Below are 18375 nucleotides of genomic sequence, written 5' to 3'. Positions count from 1 at the left end.
TTTCCTCACATTCTTTTCAATCATCATATGGTTATAATCATCTACATTCTCAATGTGCCTATGATATAACACTAGTTATACCATTAGCTAGTGTATATCATTTTATGAGAACATTATGGTTGCGGCGACGTGCCATGACTGCAACAACTTTCATGAAACTTCTTCTCTTCGATATTTGAAGCATAACAAAGATGAAGAGAAAGAAGAGATAAACCTATTGTAATCAAATGGCCCAAGATAATAAGATTATAGGAGTAGGTTCTTTTGATGTCTGTGTGCAATTCTGAAAAGGATCCATGTAATCGACCCCATTTAATTGGGATAAAGTTAAGTTTATTGTTGTTGTTCTCCCGATACTCGTGTGCATTTTTGGACAAAGGAAAAGGCTGGAAGAGACGACCTTGTCCAATAGAGAGGGTATTTAGGAAAAGAGAGAGAGAGCCCATTTCATAAATGGAGCGGGCTTTCCTCGGGATCCGCACCATATTTTTCAATTGAGGAGCACACGTTTGAGTGGCAATGGATCTCCTTATCCCCAAAACGCTGAAAGAGAAGGATCCCCACGTATATCCCTTTGGTTTTTTCCCATTAATTTCTGTTAGAGGTCTCGGGACACAGGAGAGTTCTCAAATCTTCTTGTTGCTCTCTGAATCTCCTTATCCTTCAACATTTGCTGCCAGAGCAGTGAAGGACCCAATTGTTTGCAGAAACGAGCCAGAATGCCCACTTTAAATTTGTTCACCAATATTCCAGTGGATGGTGTAGTGGCTTCAGACATTCTGAAAGATGCAACCAAAGCCGTTGCAAAGATCATTGGCAAGCCTGAATCTGTAAGAAAAGCAAACTTAAGCAAACCCAAAAGTCAGTTTTGTTCTGAAGTTATTAATTCGTCTTGGCAAGCTCTTTTCTGCTTAACTTTTGCAGTGCCATGATTCTGAGTATCACATGTTTGATAAATATTCTCTGTGGAAGCTTTTTATTCATTTTAGTGTTTTTTTTTTTTTTGGGGGGGGGGGGGGGGTGTTGTTAACTGTAATGAGGTTCTTCTAGCAGTTCTAGTTTGTTGACTAGAACTATCAGCATCTATGTCTAGAAAACCAGACTTGGGTGGGAATGGCAACATAATACGTTACGGAGCGCAACCTGCAACAAAAGAAGACTGTACTTGAAAGAATTATTTTGTAATTCTCCTCTTGGTAAAACTAAAGAGGGAAATGATGGGAACCAAAATGGGGTTGTGTCGTTCAGTTTTTGAAAGTTCTGTCTTAATCAAATTCCTTTTTGATGGAAGTTATTGGCAGTTTTCAATCGTTGTGGGGGGAATCTCATGGCTACTGCTATAGGTTCGTTCTAACATCTACCCTCAAAGTAATGAACTTGAAAAGGGAAACAATAATATCTGAGGAACACTCTGTGCGAAGATTACTCTTAAACGAGTAATATTCTCAACAGATTTCCCCCTTTCATCTTCCCACATTGATTTGTTTGGGCGATCGTGAGTTTTTTACCCTTTGTCTTTGTTGTGGAAGCTCAGTCATTTTCACTTCCCTCAATGATGTGGGTTGTTTCTTTCTCCTGATTAGGTATGGTGTCTCTTTGTATTATAGTACTAACTTCTCACTCTGTGCCAGACTATTTCATGGATGTGAATTATGGCTCTTTACTGTTTCTATTTCTCATGAATTATCCATTTTGGTCATTGTGATAGTGATTCACATTGTGAACTTTTTCTGGGTGATGATGATTTAGTATGTGATGATTTTGCTGAATGGCGGAGTGCCTGTTGCATTTGCTGGCACTGAAGAGCCAGCAGCATATGGAGAATTGATATCCATTGGGGGGCTCAATTCAAGTGTTAATGGAAAGCTGAGTGCAGCCATTGCGGAAATTCTTGAAACTAAGCTCTCTGTAGATAGCTCCCGGTTCTATATCAAGTTCTATGATGTTCAAGTAAGTGAGATGTCTGACTTTCATCCAATTCTTTCGTTCACCTTTCCTTTCTATAATCTATTTATAAAATAACCAGGGGCCCAAATGCCCCATCTTATATTTAGGTTTATTGACACAAAATATCCATTGACATAATATGTCACCATATATGCATGTTTTCAACTTGGGCTCTGCTATCATGTAATGGTTATGGAATTATGGAATGTCTTTAACGGTGTTGGATAAAGTTTAAAACCCAAGAAAAGTGTGCGCGTTTATACTGAACGTAACTCCTTTATCCCCTAAACATTATTAGCCATATTATTGACGGAATTATGGTTGATAATTTTTCATGCTCATTTGTATTGATAGGCTAGTAAAGTGTTTTAAGGTCTGCTCCCGGTGCAAATCCATAGGATTCTGGGAGGAGTGGAATGGAGAGGTGTTAACCTTTGGCACTCTAACACAAAGTGGCCACTGTTAAGACTTAAACCTGAGTTTTCACAATTTTACTGGCTAAGTAACCTTTTAAAAAGTTATACCGCAACTCTTGTAGAAACACTGGGTCATGTTTATCAATGGGAGAAGTGAACTATGTTGTTTAAATGAGTTTTGTTTATTCTTTGGTTTATTGTGTAAATATTTTACCAAAAAAAAAAAAAAAATGTTTATTGTATAAATAGAAGTTATGCCACTTTTTAATCATTTGACAGTGTGGGAGAAATTCTTTTATACTGTTAATCTTTTCCTCATCTTATGTTATTGTTGTAAATTATCATATTTATGTTTGTCGAAAGTTTTCCTTCACCCGTGGAGGAAGGAAGAATCCCTTCTCATTGGTGGTTTGACCTTTTGATTGGACTCCTGTGCCAACATAATAAACTCTCACCCACTATTGTACAAGGTTGAAAATACCCCTCCCTAATATAATCAGACAGGGTCAGTGGTAGTGGTGAGGGGATTCATCCTTCATCGTGAGTGAAAGAAATCCTTCTTGTGATCTTATTACTAGGCCAGCAGATGCTCTTGCCACTCAAAAACCACTGAAGCGTGGAACGACCCTCCTAGTTTCATTACTTTTTGGGCAAATTGGGAAGCCTTGAGTAGACCTTATTTTCGTTTCAGCTAGCCTAAATGTTGTACTGTGGCTAGATTTTGTTTGTCTTTTTGGTTTTCCTTTAGCTGGTTGAGTAACTAAGCTCAACAGAGGTTTGTTCCTGTTTCTGTACATTTTCTTTTTCTTCAATTTAATACTTGCTGACTTCTAGCGAAAAAAAGAAAGAAATCCTTTTTGTTCCACTGCTAAACAATTTCTACTTTTTCTTCTCTTGTGTGAAGCGAGCATATTTCGGTTTCAATGGCTCGACGTTTTGAGTTTGCATTAACATGTACGATGGATTAACCATTCAAAGATGCTGGAAGAATGTGCCAAAGCCTAGCGGTCTCCAGTCGTTCTCGCGTTGAACTGTGTCTTTTAAACAAGAGGACAGTCGAGATGATGCTAAGCTTATTATTTAGCCCAAAAAAAAACAATTTGTTACATTTTAAATGTATGAAATTATTTCTATTATAGGTTCTATCTTGATTACTCGGCAATCATGACAATAGCTCAAGGTTATCTGAACCAACTTGTTACTTCACAATAATACCTCTGGACCCTGTCAAAGTGATTGGTCCTTTGGGTTCACAATTGGAAGTGTCATTGCACCCAAAAAAAAAACAAAGAATGGGAGGTGAAAGGCTATTTTTACCCACAAAAAAAAAGAGATCGTAGGCTATTCTAGTGCTTAACAGTGAATTATATTAAAGAGGGACAGTGAGAGGCAAAACTAAGCAATAACAAGGAGAACAAAGGGAGGTCCTAAAACATAAGAGAATTTCTTTAATTGCATTAATGAGGGATTGCAGTAAGTTGGGCAGCAGAGATGTAAACCCAAAAGAAAAACACAGAACTTGAAGAGAGCGAGAGAATAATTACTTATCAATTACACTAGGGTTTTGGGCTATTTTAGATATATAAAGCCAAAACCCTGGATTGCCCTTTTTAGATCCCCACTGGGACTCTAACAGAGAGGGAAGGGGGGGAGAGGAGTTGGTCACTTAAGTGACCGCCACCCTGTCCCTTGTGCGGGTTCGGCCGGTCTGCCCCTTGTGGGTGATCTGGACCGGGCCCATGGCCCATATCGTTTTACACATCTAAAAATGTTCACAAGTAGGTTTAGAATTGGCTATTCCATTCATGGTTGTCACACCATGTGATATTTGGAAGGATGATTCCCAAACACAACTGAATGTATATACGTGTGTACAATAAATTAGATCACTTGAGATTCTTGAATGGAACATTATTGGAAATAAGCAATAAGATTTTCATAGGTAGGTTACAATTGATCATCTAATCTAAAAAGGCCTTTGCTACATAGATGCTCAACAAATAATCCACTTCTTACAATGGAAGAGAGACAGAGAGAGAGAGTATACATGATTGGATGAAATCCAGACACAATGGTATATTTTGTAAATAATTTATAATTTATTTTTAAATATTAATTTGTATTAGTATTTATTTTCTAAATATCTTTGAAGTGGTCTAATCAACAGTACAAATTCTTTGTACACAGAATTACGACTATCTAGGGTATAACAATAATTATTATCATGCCTTGAGGAGTATTACATGATATTGTTTGTTAAAGTGGAGGGACTTGAGCGTAATTAATTATTGTCTCGGGAGAACCAAGAATCATTTTATCTTTGGTGTACATATTAATAAATATCCTAATTGGGAATTAAATATATCATCAAATATCATATTAGAGGTAGATATCCTAATGGGATCCTACATCTTCCTTATTTTAGCAACTAAAGAATCTCAGATTGCTAAAATAAGAAAGATGTAGGGAACTCTCTGCCCCCATTGCCATCGCTTGATGAGACCAAAATCAAAATTTGGAAACAAACAATCAATATATTTATACATCCTCTAAAGGACATACCCAGTGCACGAGGCTCCCGCCACTGCGGGGTCTGGGGAGGGTCCCAATGTACGCAGCCTTACATCTGCTTTCACAGAGAAGCTATTTCCAGAATATCTATACATCCTATATACACATTAAATAGCCAGAAAGATTAAAACCTGCTTGGCTATATGGACAAATTTTGAAAAGAATTGTCCACGGGAGAAGTAATACATGTCAACAACTTCCAACACACTTGTCGTAATTCCAGGGAAGGATCACTTGAAGAAATACTAGAAAGCACCGACCTTGCCTCCAGTAGCCCCCCTGATATACTCTCCACAATTACATCTTCGCTCGCCATGAGTGATGCCATCAGCTTTGCACTAGCCATCCTTTCCTGATGAGAAATAGAGGACATCCAAATCACAAGACTAGCATCTGGAATAACCATACAAATAAGAAAATTCAGAAAGGAATTTCCATGCGGCAGGGTAGATATACTGATAGGTTCCTAACATGCATCATTTTGAACAAAAGAAAAAGTTCCTTTTGTGTCGGTTTTACAGTTGTGTTATGTTTCACACCCATTTGGTCACATGGAAGAACTTCAAGCATTTTTGCAAGATTTTATGTAGTTCACAATTCAACTGTACTAACAACGGTAACAGAAAATGGATTTGGTGGTTGATGTTCCCATCATATGCTACATATACCATTTTTAAATACCTTCATTGATCCTTTTTGCAGAGCTTTTATAGAAAGCTTGAGTAGATCAGGTGAGTAAGGAAGAACAGCAGACTTGAGATGGTACACAGCTGAGAACAGAACCTGGAGGCATGCTGCTCTTATATCTGAATTTGTCATCACCTGCATTATTTTAACACTCAGGAAAATAAAATGGGATGATAGGGAAATCTATAAACTCTAGGACTACAAATATTTAACATAAGGTAGTAGAGGGTAATGATGATCCCCTCAGTGTCTAATATACCTCAATTGAGTGAATGAGAATGGGAATAATTCTCTGAGCAAACTGTTTCTTGCTCACACTTGAGATCTTCTGGCAAGCACTTATGAGGACATTTGCCATGCATAGTTGAAAAGAAAGAGGAACATGATCTGATGCATTGCCGACCAAACTACTCTCACCACCCAATTTGGTGTGAGGAACAAGCTCAAAGTTATCATTTACTAATCTCTGGATCACATAAGAGAGGACTAACTTGCAAGCACCCCCTGCATTGTAGGTTGCCAAGAAAAGCTCATATGATTAATGAAATACAGAACTCCAATATTAAATATGAGATATTTCCCAGTCAGCAAAAGCAATTCTCATAAGTGGGAAAATTATGAAACCAACCAGATAAACTCTTCTCTTCAACACTACTGTTAATCCAAATGGAGTCATTGGATGACGCGGGAGCTTGTAGTTCCACACATATCATCAGTGCTAGACAATCAATGCACCCGTGTTGCGCTTTGGAAACTGAGATGAAATAGAAATTGCTTTGCAGTATCAATACAAATGGTCATAGACAATCTGTGGCAGTGTGGGATCAGCTGCTTACCTTCATCCCCATCCAGAGAAGGCCATAACAGCACCATTTCCAGAAATTTTCTTATTTTCCATATAAAAGGATGTAGAGTTGAATCCCAGCCCCGTACCTATAAAATGAAAGAGCCCTCCAAGATTAAGTGTAGCAACTAGTAAGACAGAACAAAAACTGAATGATGGACATAATAGAGGACCAAAGAGACCTCAAATGTGTGAAATTGGAATACAGAAGATATTTTGAGCAAACAAGATCTTTACCACTAAGGAAGTACAAACTGAAAACAAGCAAGCCTTTATCTTTAGTATATCACGAGAAACTATAGCATTCTCCAGCTGGGAGAAAATAATTGGAAAGAGCACCTACATACCACAAAGCAGGAACAGATAGATGGGTGATATTAGGTTCAGAAAGAAACAAAGACATGTGATGTTCATTGACAAGGAACAAAAGCACCATGATGAGAAACTTTTTCTTTATTGAAGCTCACTGCAATCCAGATTAAATAAGATAGAAAACGATTGCCCACAATTCATTGAATTTAAGGCATGAAAAGGGAAATATGTCCACAAAGTAAAAGAGCATAAAGCATATGTTTTAAGGAAGGACATTGCTCTAATAAAAGAGATTCAAATGTGATTGCAAGAAAATAATCTCATAAGACCCACAAGTTTACCCAAAACTGATCTAGTCGGGTCCCATTTTTCCACAAAAATATTTAACACTACAACCATGAGCAAGACCAAAGGATAATTCTGGGGTATGTAGACCAGTCTCTGTTACATTGTACAGTATATGCAGCAATCGTAGGCTTGTAGCTGTCAGAGGTTGCCACCATGGCAAGTGCTCCAATCATGGGGAACCAAGCAGGACCAGGTAAACTCATATACTTCGAAAAATAAAATTGAGGCCAACAGGCAGGGAACTACCACCACAGATAAACCCATGTATTGATTACAGTCTTGTCTAAAATTAATACCTATGAAAGAAAACATTCCAATTATTTTTATCTAAGACATGTCAATAAAGATGTCATTGCAATTTATCAGTCCCTGCAAAGTCATTGTTACACACTTGGGGATGAATACGTCCACACAGCTCAGCTGCTAGTTTTCGAACATCTTCAAATTCTAACTTGTGGAAAGCCCTGCTCAAATTGGAAAAACTAAATAAATAATGGAATAAAACAAAAAATTAGACTGCTGGTCTGCTGCTCAGAAGTTGAAGATCAAAAAGTTTATGACTGGACATATACCTGTTTACCAAGAAAGCAGCTAAACACTCATTGCTTTGAATATTAAAATCTCTTATGCCTGGAGACATCAAATGCAGAAAATAAACATTAAATGTTTCATATTTTACATGTAAACAATAACTTCCCTAGAAAACTGCAAAAGCAAACTAACAGCAGCAGTTAATCATGCAAAAAGGCAACACAAACTATCAACTAACCAAGATTGGCTGATAATAGTTTAATTGAAGTCTGAATAAGTACTGTTAATTGCAAAGAAGAAAAAAAAGACATTTATTCAGGCTATGTGTGGAAGCCAAGAAAAGAAAAACATAATAGGACAAAGGTAATGATGGAACCAATATGAGTTAACGTGTCTATCTCTTTCCTCTTTTCTCAAAAAAGTTCAATTTTTCTTTTTCTCTTCTTTTCTTGGCTTCCAAACATAGAGTATTTTTTCTTAAGAACATTCTAGGATAATTTTTTGTATCGGAAAGTATTTGACGTTTTGGTCAGGTCTCTCTCTCTCTCTCTCTCAATTGTCAAGCTTGTATGGGAAATGTATATATTTTTTGGTTGAAATACATGTACATTCTCTTCCTTTCTAATAATTTTCTCTTTTGCCTATCAAAAGAGGAATACTTTTGGTTATTTGACGTTTTGGTCAGGTCAGCTCTCTCTCTCTCTCTCTCAATTTTCAAGCTTGTATGGAAAATGTATATATTTTTTGGTTGCAATACGTGTACATTCTCTCTTCCTTTCTAATAATTTTCTCTTCTGCCTATCAAAAGAGGAATACTTTAGTTAACACTATCTTTCAGATCTGTTATCCTTGAAAAGAAAAGCACAAAATAAAAGAGGCTAATTCCAGTGATTACAAGATGGCTGCAGTTCGAGTAAATGAACAATAAAAATTCAAACAGAATCAAGCACTCCAAAAATGTTTTAATAGTACACTTTTGCATGTGGTAGCTAAGTTGGCAGCACAAAACTTGTCCACATGTTCTGAGTTATTCCCTTCTTTTCCTCTGACAATTGCAGCCCTCAAACCGATGCCACTTGGCAGAAAGAACCACTTTCTGGGACTTGTCTAGTTAAGCAAAGTCATGAACATTCAAAAAAAATATCATTTCATATAGAGAAAGTGGAACATAAGATGGGCCAATGTCAAAGGAAATGCACAAGTGGCTAATCCAGAGGGTCCCATAATTTGACTGGACTGGATCTGCCATATCGTCTTTCCATCCGGTTGATAACATGTCACTGCAGCCTTCAGAGCCCACCATGCCATAACAGAAAATCTAAGGTCTAAAAGGAAAGGCTTAATGTGTGTCTGGGTCAAGGGTGTAATGTACAGAAAGCACAAAGACATACCATTCACAATTATTTGATTGAGAAGTTGACCATACATAGCAGCAGAATTGAGATCATTAAAAACTCTCAATGGAAGTATCCTGATTATTAGTAATGGGCAAAGGTGGTCAAACAAAGGATGCTGTAATTTAACAGAATCATCTTCTGTATAGGTTCCACTCTTCCATCCAGTTAAAATTTCTTCATCTATCCTGCTTCAAACAAAGGCAGAAAAGTTCCCACATTAAAAACAAGAAGCTGGCAAAGAAGTAAAAGTCCCACATCAAAATTTCATTATAGACAACATGCACGTCCAGAATAAGAATCAGGTTACAATTTGTCTTCGAAGGTGATATATTATTCATAGATGATTTGGACAGGTTTTGTTGACATAGAACAGACTCGTTTGATTGCACACTCACCATTCAACAAGAAATTTCAGTGCAGTAAAAAATGAATGTCAGAAATCAATATAATGGCAATTGGTATGAAAAGCTCCACACAATCTCTCAAATCCATCCTAAAATAGTGACTAGAAAGAATTCTTGAGGAAATGACATGCACAATCAGTGAAATCTAGATAGACGAAAGAATGGGTCGAGTCCTTAAAATCTGATATGCGAGAAGTTCTCAAGGAAAGGCGATAAATAAGTTTATGAATGCAACATCTATTGGCCTAGTTCTAGAAAAAATGGTACCCTTACCCTATGTATTTCAGGTGTACAAGTCTAGTGGGAATGATGTATGGTGGGCTAACCATAAGGAGAATATTATCGAACAGTTGGAATTAAAGGGGGAAACTATGAAGAATAAAGTGAAGGAGTATCAGTCTCAACTTCAACATTGGTACATTGACAAGGACAGAAAGGCAGATATTAGAAGGGAAGAGCAGGAATAAGTATTAGAACTGAAACAGAAATTAAATCGGCAAATCAGCTTCAGACATGTTGCATGTATAATTAAAGAGCTGATGCTACTTTGCTAACCAAGTGTTCCTGCAGACCAGAACTTGCAGAATTTTTTTTTTTTTTTTTTAAAGTAAAGGATAGATGAGGATAAGAAACATAATTAGAAGTGAGGAAGAAAAACAGAAGTACAGGATAGAGATAAGGAGGAAGAAATCTGAGAGATGGAAGCATAGTTATCAAGGCGTCCAGGCTCCTTGGTTGGCTTGGGCGCCTTGCCGCCTTGTTGGTGTCGCCTTGCTTTTAGTCCCTCTCCAACGCCATGATCGCCTTCCCGCCTTGATAACTATGGATGGAAGAGAATCAAAAGGAGGAGAAGAGATGCGGTACTATTATGGTGCTGTAAACAGTTTTGAGATAAACGTAGTGTAAAGACAGGAGGAAGGAGAGGGGTTGAGGCTAGGACGCCGTTGGAGTTAAGTAGATCTTCAGCTTCAAGGGCCTTCTCAAAACAGTCATTCAAGCTGTGAATGTGAGTCATGCCCATCTTGTCACGAATGTCATCTTCTTCATCTACACTTGTGCGTGCTAAAAGATTAACAAACTTGTCCATATATTCTTCCACAGTCATCATAACTTGACGAAGAGTATTCAGCTAATCATGTAATCTCCGTCTGAAGGTTGGAGGCATGTATTTCTCTTTCAAAATTTCCTTCATCTCCTCCCAAGTAGTGGGTTCTTACCAACGATGATACATCTTGTCTTCTGTGTACGCCACCATTCCCTTGTTATACCTATTTAATTTGGTTCGTGCCAGCCTCATCTTTCGATCTTCTAACAAGTTGAACCAATCAAAGTAGTCGTAATGCACAAAACCAGTCATAGAACACCTGTGGATTATGCCTCCCATTGTGCTCTTTCAAATTGATGGGTGGGGGGGGGGGGGGAGGTTGGAACAACTCTAAAACCATCCTGGATAGGATCCCAAGTCAAAACCCCACTCAGATAGAAACCCAAAAAATTGACTGAAAACCCAAACCTCTCAGAATCACACCAAACTCTATGAAACAATAGTTAATAGGAAGAATAAGAACCCCTCAAAAGATGGAAATGATCTGATGAGCGATTTGGGGGAAATTTGGGTAACAGCGATCTCACGGGCGGAGATCACAGGAACAATAAGCTCAAATAAATTCAATCCCACCAACAGATTGGTCTGGAATTTGGAGCAGACCTGTGATTCAATAATCTATATCAAACCCCCAAAGTATTAAAACAAACCAAAGGCTGGATTAAAATTAATTTGAAAAGTTCTAAATCTGAAATATTGAAAACCTGCAGAATAGGAGTTTTTAAGTAGCTGTACTTTCAGGCCTCAGAATGGGCCCCAAATCAGATCGAGTTACCCCCTTGGATACTCTATGAAACCTCAAAAGATGGGTCTGAACAGATGAATAGGTTCTCCTGAGGTTACCAAAGTTTCAGACTGAAAATAGCACCAGGGGATCCGCCAGCCAATAGATAGATATTAAAGTAGTTTAAAACTCCAGATTTTTCTATAACCAGAATACTCCACAGATTTGAGAAACTATAATACTGAAGTTCAGAGATTAAAAACTAAACACAGAGGTAGTAATTGACAGCAATAAACCCAGTACCTGATGTAAGATTAAAACAGAGTATGAATTAAAAAAGAGATAGGGTAACTCAGGCCTCCCACCTGCAAGGTTCAGCTTCTTGCTGTTGTTGGCTTCTCACCATGGCTTCACACCAAGACTGATTCACACAGCTTCATGAGCAAGGCAATCAATTTCACTCAATGATTTCAATCCAATCGTTCCTCTGGCCAAGGCCTTACATCATGTCTTATAGAAACTGAAGTAAAAAAATTCTAATCTAACTAGGAAACACTCCAATTGGCTATTACAATTCATAGTTGAAATAGGAATCAAAGGTGATTAAAAACTAAGCCTAACAACTCCACGCAAGTGGTAACTAGACTTCAACTTAATCTATAAACTAGCTGGCCGTGGGGCCCATAGGATATGCATGGCGACCTCCTAATAATATGCTGGCTAAGTAGTTATGAATAGACCCAGGATATGGGACAGGTGCATGCCCAATCAATGGACCATATCTACATCAATAATACTAACACACCTAAAAAATGGATGGGATATTGAGATTACACTAGAGGCAATGCATTGTTTTACAATGGAAAACATCAATCAAAATCTTCCTTCATTATATATACTTGGACTGGATAAGGTTCTGGGAGGAAGTAGGAAAAAACTGCTTTGTTTTTGCTTACTCTCTGCAAATAACAAGGATTCAGTTTGTATTGCTTTGCTACTTTGTCTTTCCATCAAACATTAAGGTTTTTAAAAGTGGTCTGAGGTATCAAGAAAAAGACTTGGTTCAACAACTTCCATGTACAATTGCTTGATTTATTTCATCGAATTATGGTAAATCCAGAACAATATTCCTGTAGAGTAAACATAAGAACTTTTAAATACTAAAACAGTAGCGAATGCAAGAACCAATCAAGCAAATGGGGTTTCTAGCACCTCAGGGAATTAGGGTTTAAAAAACCTCAATAAAAGCCAGAATCTTTGGGCTGGAAGCCTGGAACATTGAACCAGCAACTGAGAAATTTAATAACTCACTTAAAGAACGGTCTGATAGGTCAGAAATTCTGGTCAAATAGCTATTTTAACAGGGAGAAGACAAATGGGAACAAGGAAACTGAAAACTCATAAAAGAAACAGAATCGAAATCTTGGTGGAACTGTTACAAACTTACAATTTTAAGATGAAATGAAAATTATTTTGGAGCACCCTAGTGTGAAAAATACAATGAAGCCAACTCTTACATAGGGGTGTAAATGAATAGCCGAAATCCGTTTCCGTATCCGTGTCCGTATCCGTTTAGCACTATCCGAATCCGTCCGAAAGCTAAACGGATGCGGATATGAATAGGCTATAGCTATTCGAAAAGCTATATTTACATGTAAACGGATAAAATATCCGATCCGTATCCGTGTCCGTATCCGTTTAGCACTATCCGAATCCGTCCGATAGCTAATCGGATGCGGATGCGGATATAGCACTATCCGAGCCGAATCCGATCTGTTTACAGCCCTACTCTTACACCCTTCGAAATTGAACCCATTGGGCTTACTCACAGCAGCTGTCAAACCTCAGCTAACAGATCACAGATGCGACAAATGCTAAAGAAGTTTGGAGATGTGTACCACAACATCAATGATCTAGCTATAACGTTGACCGAATGAAATGACAGTCTCTGCACATCATTCTTAGTCATTCCTAAACCTTTTGATCCCCAGAAAAATTTTACTTGTCAACTTAACTCAACCTTATCTCAACTGAATACGGTCAGCTACATGGATCCTGTTTCTCCAATCAGCTCTATTCAAAGCTTTACTTGAGATATGTACCACAACATCAATGATCTAGCTGTAACGTCGACCGAATGAAATGACAGTCTCTGCACATCATTCTTAGTCATTCCTAAACCTTTTGATCCCCAGAAAAATTTTACTAGTCAACTCAACTCAACCTTATCTCAACTGAATGGGGTCAGCTACATGGATCCTTTTTCTCCAATCAGCTCTATTCAAAGCTTTACTTGTTACTATACCAAGCTATGCATGTCTTTCCTCACCACTTTTCCTAGAGTCATTTTTGGTCTATCCCTGGCTCTTTTAGCCATAATCGTCAAAATTCTAGGTGACCCAAGGCGTTGGAGGGGGGGGGTTCAAGATCTAAGGCGACACCAAGAAGGTGCTGCCTAGGCAACCAAGACACCTGGATGCCTAGGTGCTGCCTAGACAACTATGTTTTTAGCTCCTTCAATTTGAATCAAATCCCCCCTCCACACTTGAGCATTCAAAGGCCTCCATTGCACATGTCCATGCCACCTCAAAGCTCAAACAACTTCTTGCAACTTATTATGTATCGGATCTACTCTTAAATTAGCTCTAAGTTGTTCATTCTGTATTTTATCGTTTCTAGTTTTACCACTAATCCATCTCAACATCCTTAATTCAACTAAACTAATTTGTTTATATGTTGTTTTGTTGATGTATACATTGACGCTGCCCTTCCCTAAAATTCGAGCTTTTAGGTGAAATGGTAGCGAACATGGTATCAGATCAGGGAGGTCAAGTATTCGACTCCTGGGAAGTGCATCAGAAGAATTTTCCCGACATTTCTTCTCCCTCAGTGCCACGTAAAGGAAATGCCGCATGAGCTCCACATGTAAGGACCATGAGATCTTGCCTGCACGTGCGGCGGAGTGTTGATGTATACATTGATGCTGCCCTTCCCTAAAAGTTCGAGCTTTTAGGTGAAGCGGTAGCAAACATATTTCTTCATTGCCCAGCATTCAGCCCCATACATCATTGATGTTGTATATCTACCCCATAAAATTTTCCTTTTAAGTTTGAAAGGAATACGTCAATCACACAACACTCTGGATGCACTACTCCACTTCATCTCTTCTTATCAATTTTCACCACCCCACTTTCAGTTCTAGTGTTACTAAGGTTACACCATACAAAGAATTTTTGTTCTACTTATCTTTAAACTTTTTTATTTTAAAGCTGATGTCCATAATTCAAAATTTGCATTTATACCCGATTTTGTTTCATCCATCCAAGCAATATCATCAGCAAAAAGCATACAGTAGGGGATCTAATCTTTGATTGTCTCTACCCAGCTTATATATAACACATGACTAGCACAAACAAATATGAGCTTAGAACTGATCCTTGATGTAATCCAATGTAATTGGGAATTTTCACTACCTTCACCTCGTCCCAACTCCCAATTCTTACACTAGTCACTACACCATTATACTATCTTTAACCATGTTCACATATTTACTCAAAGCACTTTTCGTCTCTAACACTTGCCAAATTAACACTCTAGGGACTCTATCATAAGTTTTTTCTAAGTAAATAACAACCATATGGATATCCTTCTCACATTCTCTAAATCTTACCATTAGTCTCCTAACAAGATAAATAGCTTATTTGATTGATCTTCTTGCCATAAAACCAAATTAGTTGTCCAAAATATAAGTTTCTTTCCTCAGGAAGGTTTCAATTAACCTCTTCCATAGTTTCATAGTATGGCTCCTAAGCCTTTTTTTTTCTTGGTAAAGTATGGCTCATAAGCTTTATTCCTCTTTAATAATTACAGCTTTGAATATTACCTTTATATTTATAAATCGGAACCACAATGCTTTGCCTCCATTCATCTAGATTCTAGCATCATTCTTGTTCTCATAATCTTATTAAACAACTTAGTAGCCAAGTTATTCCATTAATAACCTTACAATCTTGACATAATGACCTATCAACCCTTTTAACTAGCAAGAAGTAAATCTGACTACTGTTTTGCCTACTTTTGACCGTTATTAAATGTTTCTCTCTTTTCAAAACATTTACAATTGATAAATCACAAGCCATAGCAAATTCTAAAACTGATGTCCCCTCCTCATTCCTATCTCCAAAATCTTATCCTCTATGAATTCCTTTCATAAACTCTCCATGTGTTCCTAAAAGAAATAGTAAACAGTTGACTGACCCAAGAATTGTGCAGAAAAGTACATGCTTACAAATGAGTACTGAATCACAGAATAAAAATAAAATATTTGACTAAACTACAACTACATGAGTAAGAATTAGTATAAAACACAATATACTCACTCTTCCTGTCTTTGCATATATGAGAGGACACAGCCCAAAACTATATCAGCAGCATCTGCCAGGTGCTCGCTTATGCAACTCAGGAACCGGATTGTTATTGCATTTGATGGTTCAGCAAACATCTTGTCTACCAATGGTTCAATCATAATGTTCCAATCTTGAACCTACAGATATAAAAATAAAAATTTATCCCAGAAATGGTTGAAATTAATTAGTGGGCATCAATTTTTTGACAAGCAATCATGCAACAGCATTGAGGAAGAATGCTTTAATATAAGTTTAAAGATATTCCAAGTTTTACAGATGTAAAGTAATTTATTTATGCACAAACACTGACAATTCAGTAAATCCTGTCATCAACTCGAGCCATTTGATAATTTGGAAAGTTCGATGGGCCTTGGTGTTTTTCTCTTCTTGGAGCTCAACTAAAAAAAGGAGTGACATTACCTAAATGCGTCGAAGCCATCCCACATGGTTGTTCAGACATCCTAGGTCCAGGGCCTAAAAGCTCAGGTTCAGATAATGATAGAACTGAACACCTCTGAATGAGCATCATCGACAGAAAATATGCAGTAATTTAAAGTTAAAGCCCAATCATCTTTCAAATAAGGAAACACGAAAATCAAAGAAATTTGAACACTGGTTTGAAGGTTGGCTGCACAAGTGAGTGCATATTTTGCGTCCTATACATTAAGAGGGAACATTAAACAACATGCATCAATCACTTCAACAAGTGTGAATGCTGGAAGCTGCAAAGGAAAAGAAGATCAAGAGCTCACTGATGCTTAGACTTAAAACCATAATTTCATGGCTTGACATTAAAAATTAATGAATATTGAAAGTGTTTTGAGGGTTATTACTACCAAGGGGGAGAGTGTTACTGTAACCGTGAGGGAGTATGGAGTGTCCTTGTTTAGTTGTAATTGTTGGTAGTTTTACTTGTACTTTCTTTTTATTTTTTTGGTTTCTTTTAGTCTTTTAGTTATTTATGTTCCTTGTAATTAGACATATACTCTTAGTAGGTTTCCTACTAAGAGTCAATCACTTAAGTATGATATAAGTATTTGGGGATAGACCACGGTAGGTATTCTGAATCCTATTATGGTCTAGTTTTCTCCCTTTCTTCCCATCGTGTCTTCGCTCTTTCTTCTTCTTCTTCCTTCTCTTCTTAAAGCTTTGTAGGGACTGGTTATTGGTTTCTCTGCTACTACAGAAAGTATCATATATAGATAGAGAGAGGACTTGCCTCCTTTCCATGCTGGCTTCAATCAACTCTTTCTTGAGAAGAGTTACTTCCTCTTTTATTCCTCCATTATCAGCATAGCTGCCCTAAAATTTTAGGAGCTATCATTTGTAATTAATACAATCTGAAAATCCAGATTATGGATCTCAGATGCAAGCAGGGCCAATAATCAAACTGTAATCAGATCTGAGATAAAGGAAACAACTGCATTGTTAAGGGGAAGAAATCAGATTGATGTAAGGGGAGGTAAAAGAGATGAGATCGATCTTCTTAGTAAGAAGAAGAGAGAAGAGAACAAAAGAGGAGAAAATATGTTTGGGATACCAATGCCATATGCAATGCTCAATAGCACCAAAACTCTTAAAAGAAAAACTCATATTCTTTATTCAAATCATCTCCAATTGATAGAGGGTGTATTACTATTACACATATGAAGACCTTCTAAAATTCTTAAATTTGACTCATAATACACTCTATAAAGTAAATAAACTCAAAACAAAATTCTATCTAGCTATTAGGTATTCTAATCTAACTCAAACATTTAATTTAACTACTAATCCCATATACTAAATTTATCCCACGTTATGGCTTTACAAATTAGACCCATTACAATGAAACCCAAAAAAATAAAAGACAACCTATAATATAACTACCATGGTACAAGATTTCAGCGAAATTTTGCGTAACCTACCGAAATAATTCGCTTTTGCAAAGGGTAGAAACAAAACCCAATGCGATATTGAAAAATGCACAAATTGAGACCGAAATTTCGAGGTTTCGGCAAAATTTTTGTTCCAAAGTTTCATTTTTGCAAAATTTCGGACAAAAACACTACTTTGGCTTAAGTTTAAATACTACCTTTCGAACGAAATGGTTGAAATTTCCACCCATTTTGCCTAGTTTCAACTCAGAAGCTTGGAAGACCCCAGTTTAGGTGCTTTCTTGGCCAAATCACTGTTGTACAGGGTTGGAACAACTACTAGGGCAATAGAGGAACACAGTCGGAGAATAACTTCTTCCGTCATATTATGACATGGCCAGCTTTGTGACAGTTGGAGGATAACTTGGTTTGGCAGTAGCGTGTCACAGCCAGCCCAAAAAAGGCCCACGGGCCAAGCTTACAGCCCATGGGAATGGACCAGTGGGCTACGGAGGATCCATTATCTAGAACTCTCCACACTTGTAGAGAGTCTAGAGACATCTAGAGAAGCTTCTAGAACCTCTAGAAGCAAAGAAGGTTCTAGGAAAGATATTTGTACATAACTAAGAAAGGAAGAGGTTTCTAGACTTCTCCAAGTTGCTAGAATCCTCCACAAAGGAGGTGGGAAACTTCTAGTATCCAAGGCTAGAAAGTTCCTATCCAATGGATGTGTGACAAATGTAAAGATCCTAGGCATTCATTGGAAGCTTGGGAGCATATAAATAGAGGTGACCTCATTTGGCCAAGTAAGTCTTGTAAGCAAAGCT

General features: G+C 37.5%; 2 protein-coding genes across 4 annotated transcripts in view; one reads left to right on the top strand and one right to left on the bottom strand.

Annotated features, from left to right (window-relative positions):
* Window positions 1–605: 605 nt before the first annotated feature.
* LOC122641315 (macrophage migration inhibitory factor homolog) lies at window positions 606–3528 on the top strand. The gene is made up of 3 exons (XM_043834514.1): window positions 606–830; window positions 1750–1950; window positions 3268–3528. The coding sequence occupies exons 1-3, from the start codon at window positions 720–722 to the stop codon at window positions 3301–3303; spliced, it is 348 nt and encodes a 115-aa protein (XP_043690449.1). The 5' UTR covers window positions 606–719; the 3' UTR covers window positions 3304–3528.
* A 1489-nt stretch (window positions 3529–5017) lies between these two features.
* The window catches only part of LOC122642563, a 63827-nt gene continuing 50469 nt past the window's right edge, over window positions 5018–18375 (bottom strand). The window contains exons 15-24 of one of the 3 annotated variants that reach the window (XM_043836074.1): window positions 15666–15829; window positions 9048–9241; window positions 7698–7755; window positions 7517–7589; window positions 6703–6804; window positions 6458–6554; window positions 6250–6375; window positions 5881–6125; window positions 5616–5756; window positions 5018–5286 (exon numbers count right to left, since the gene is read on the bottom strand). In XM_043836074.1, the coding sequence (XP_043692009.1) occupies window positions 5074–5286; window positions 5616–5756; window positions 5881–6125; window positions 6250–6375; window positions 6458–6554; window positions 6703–6804; window positions 7517–7589; window positions 7698–7755; window positions 9048–9241; window positions 15666–15829 (1413 nt within the window). In that variant the 3' untranslated portion in view covers window positions 5018–5073. Of the gene's footprint in view, window positions 5287–5614; window positions 5773–5880; window positions 6126–6249; window positions 6376–6457; window positions 6555–6702; window positions 6805–7516; window positions 7590–7697; window positions 7756–9047; window positions 9242–15665; window positions 15830–18375 lie in introns of those variants that run through there. The other 2 variants (XM_043836075.1, XM_043836077.1) reach the window with 2 other exon arrangements.

Source organism: Telopea speciosissima, chromosome 10 (assembly GCF_018873765.1).
Source record: "Telopea speciosissima isolate NSW1024214 ecotype Mountain lineage chromosome 10, Tspe_v1, whole genome shotgun sequence".
Lineage (NCBI taxonomy): Eukaryota > Viridiplantae > Streptophyta > Magnoliopsida > Proteales > Proteaceae > Telopea > Telopea speciosissima.
Note: the sequence above shows the minus strand (reverse complement) of the source record. Positions and strands in the feature narration are given on the sequence as shown.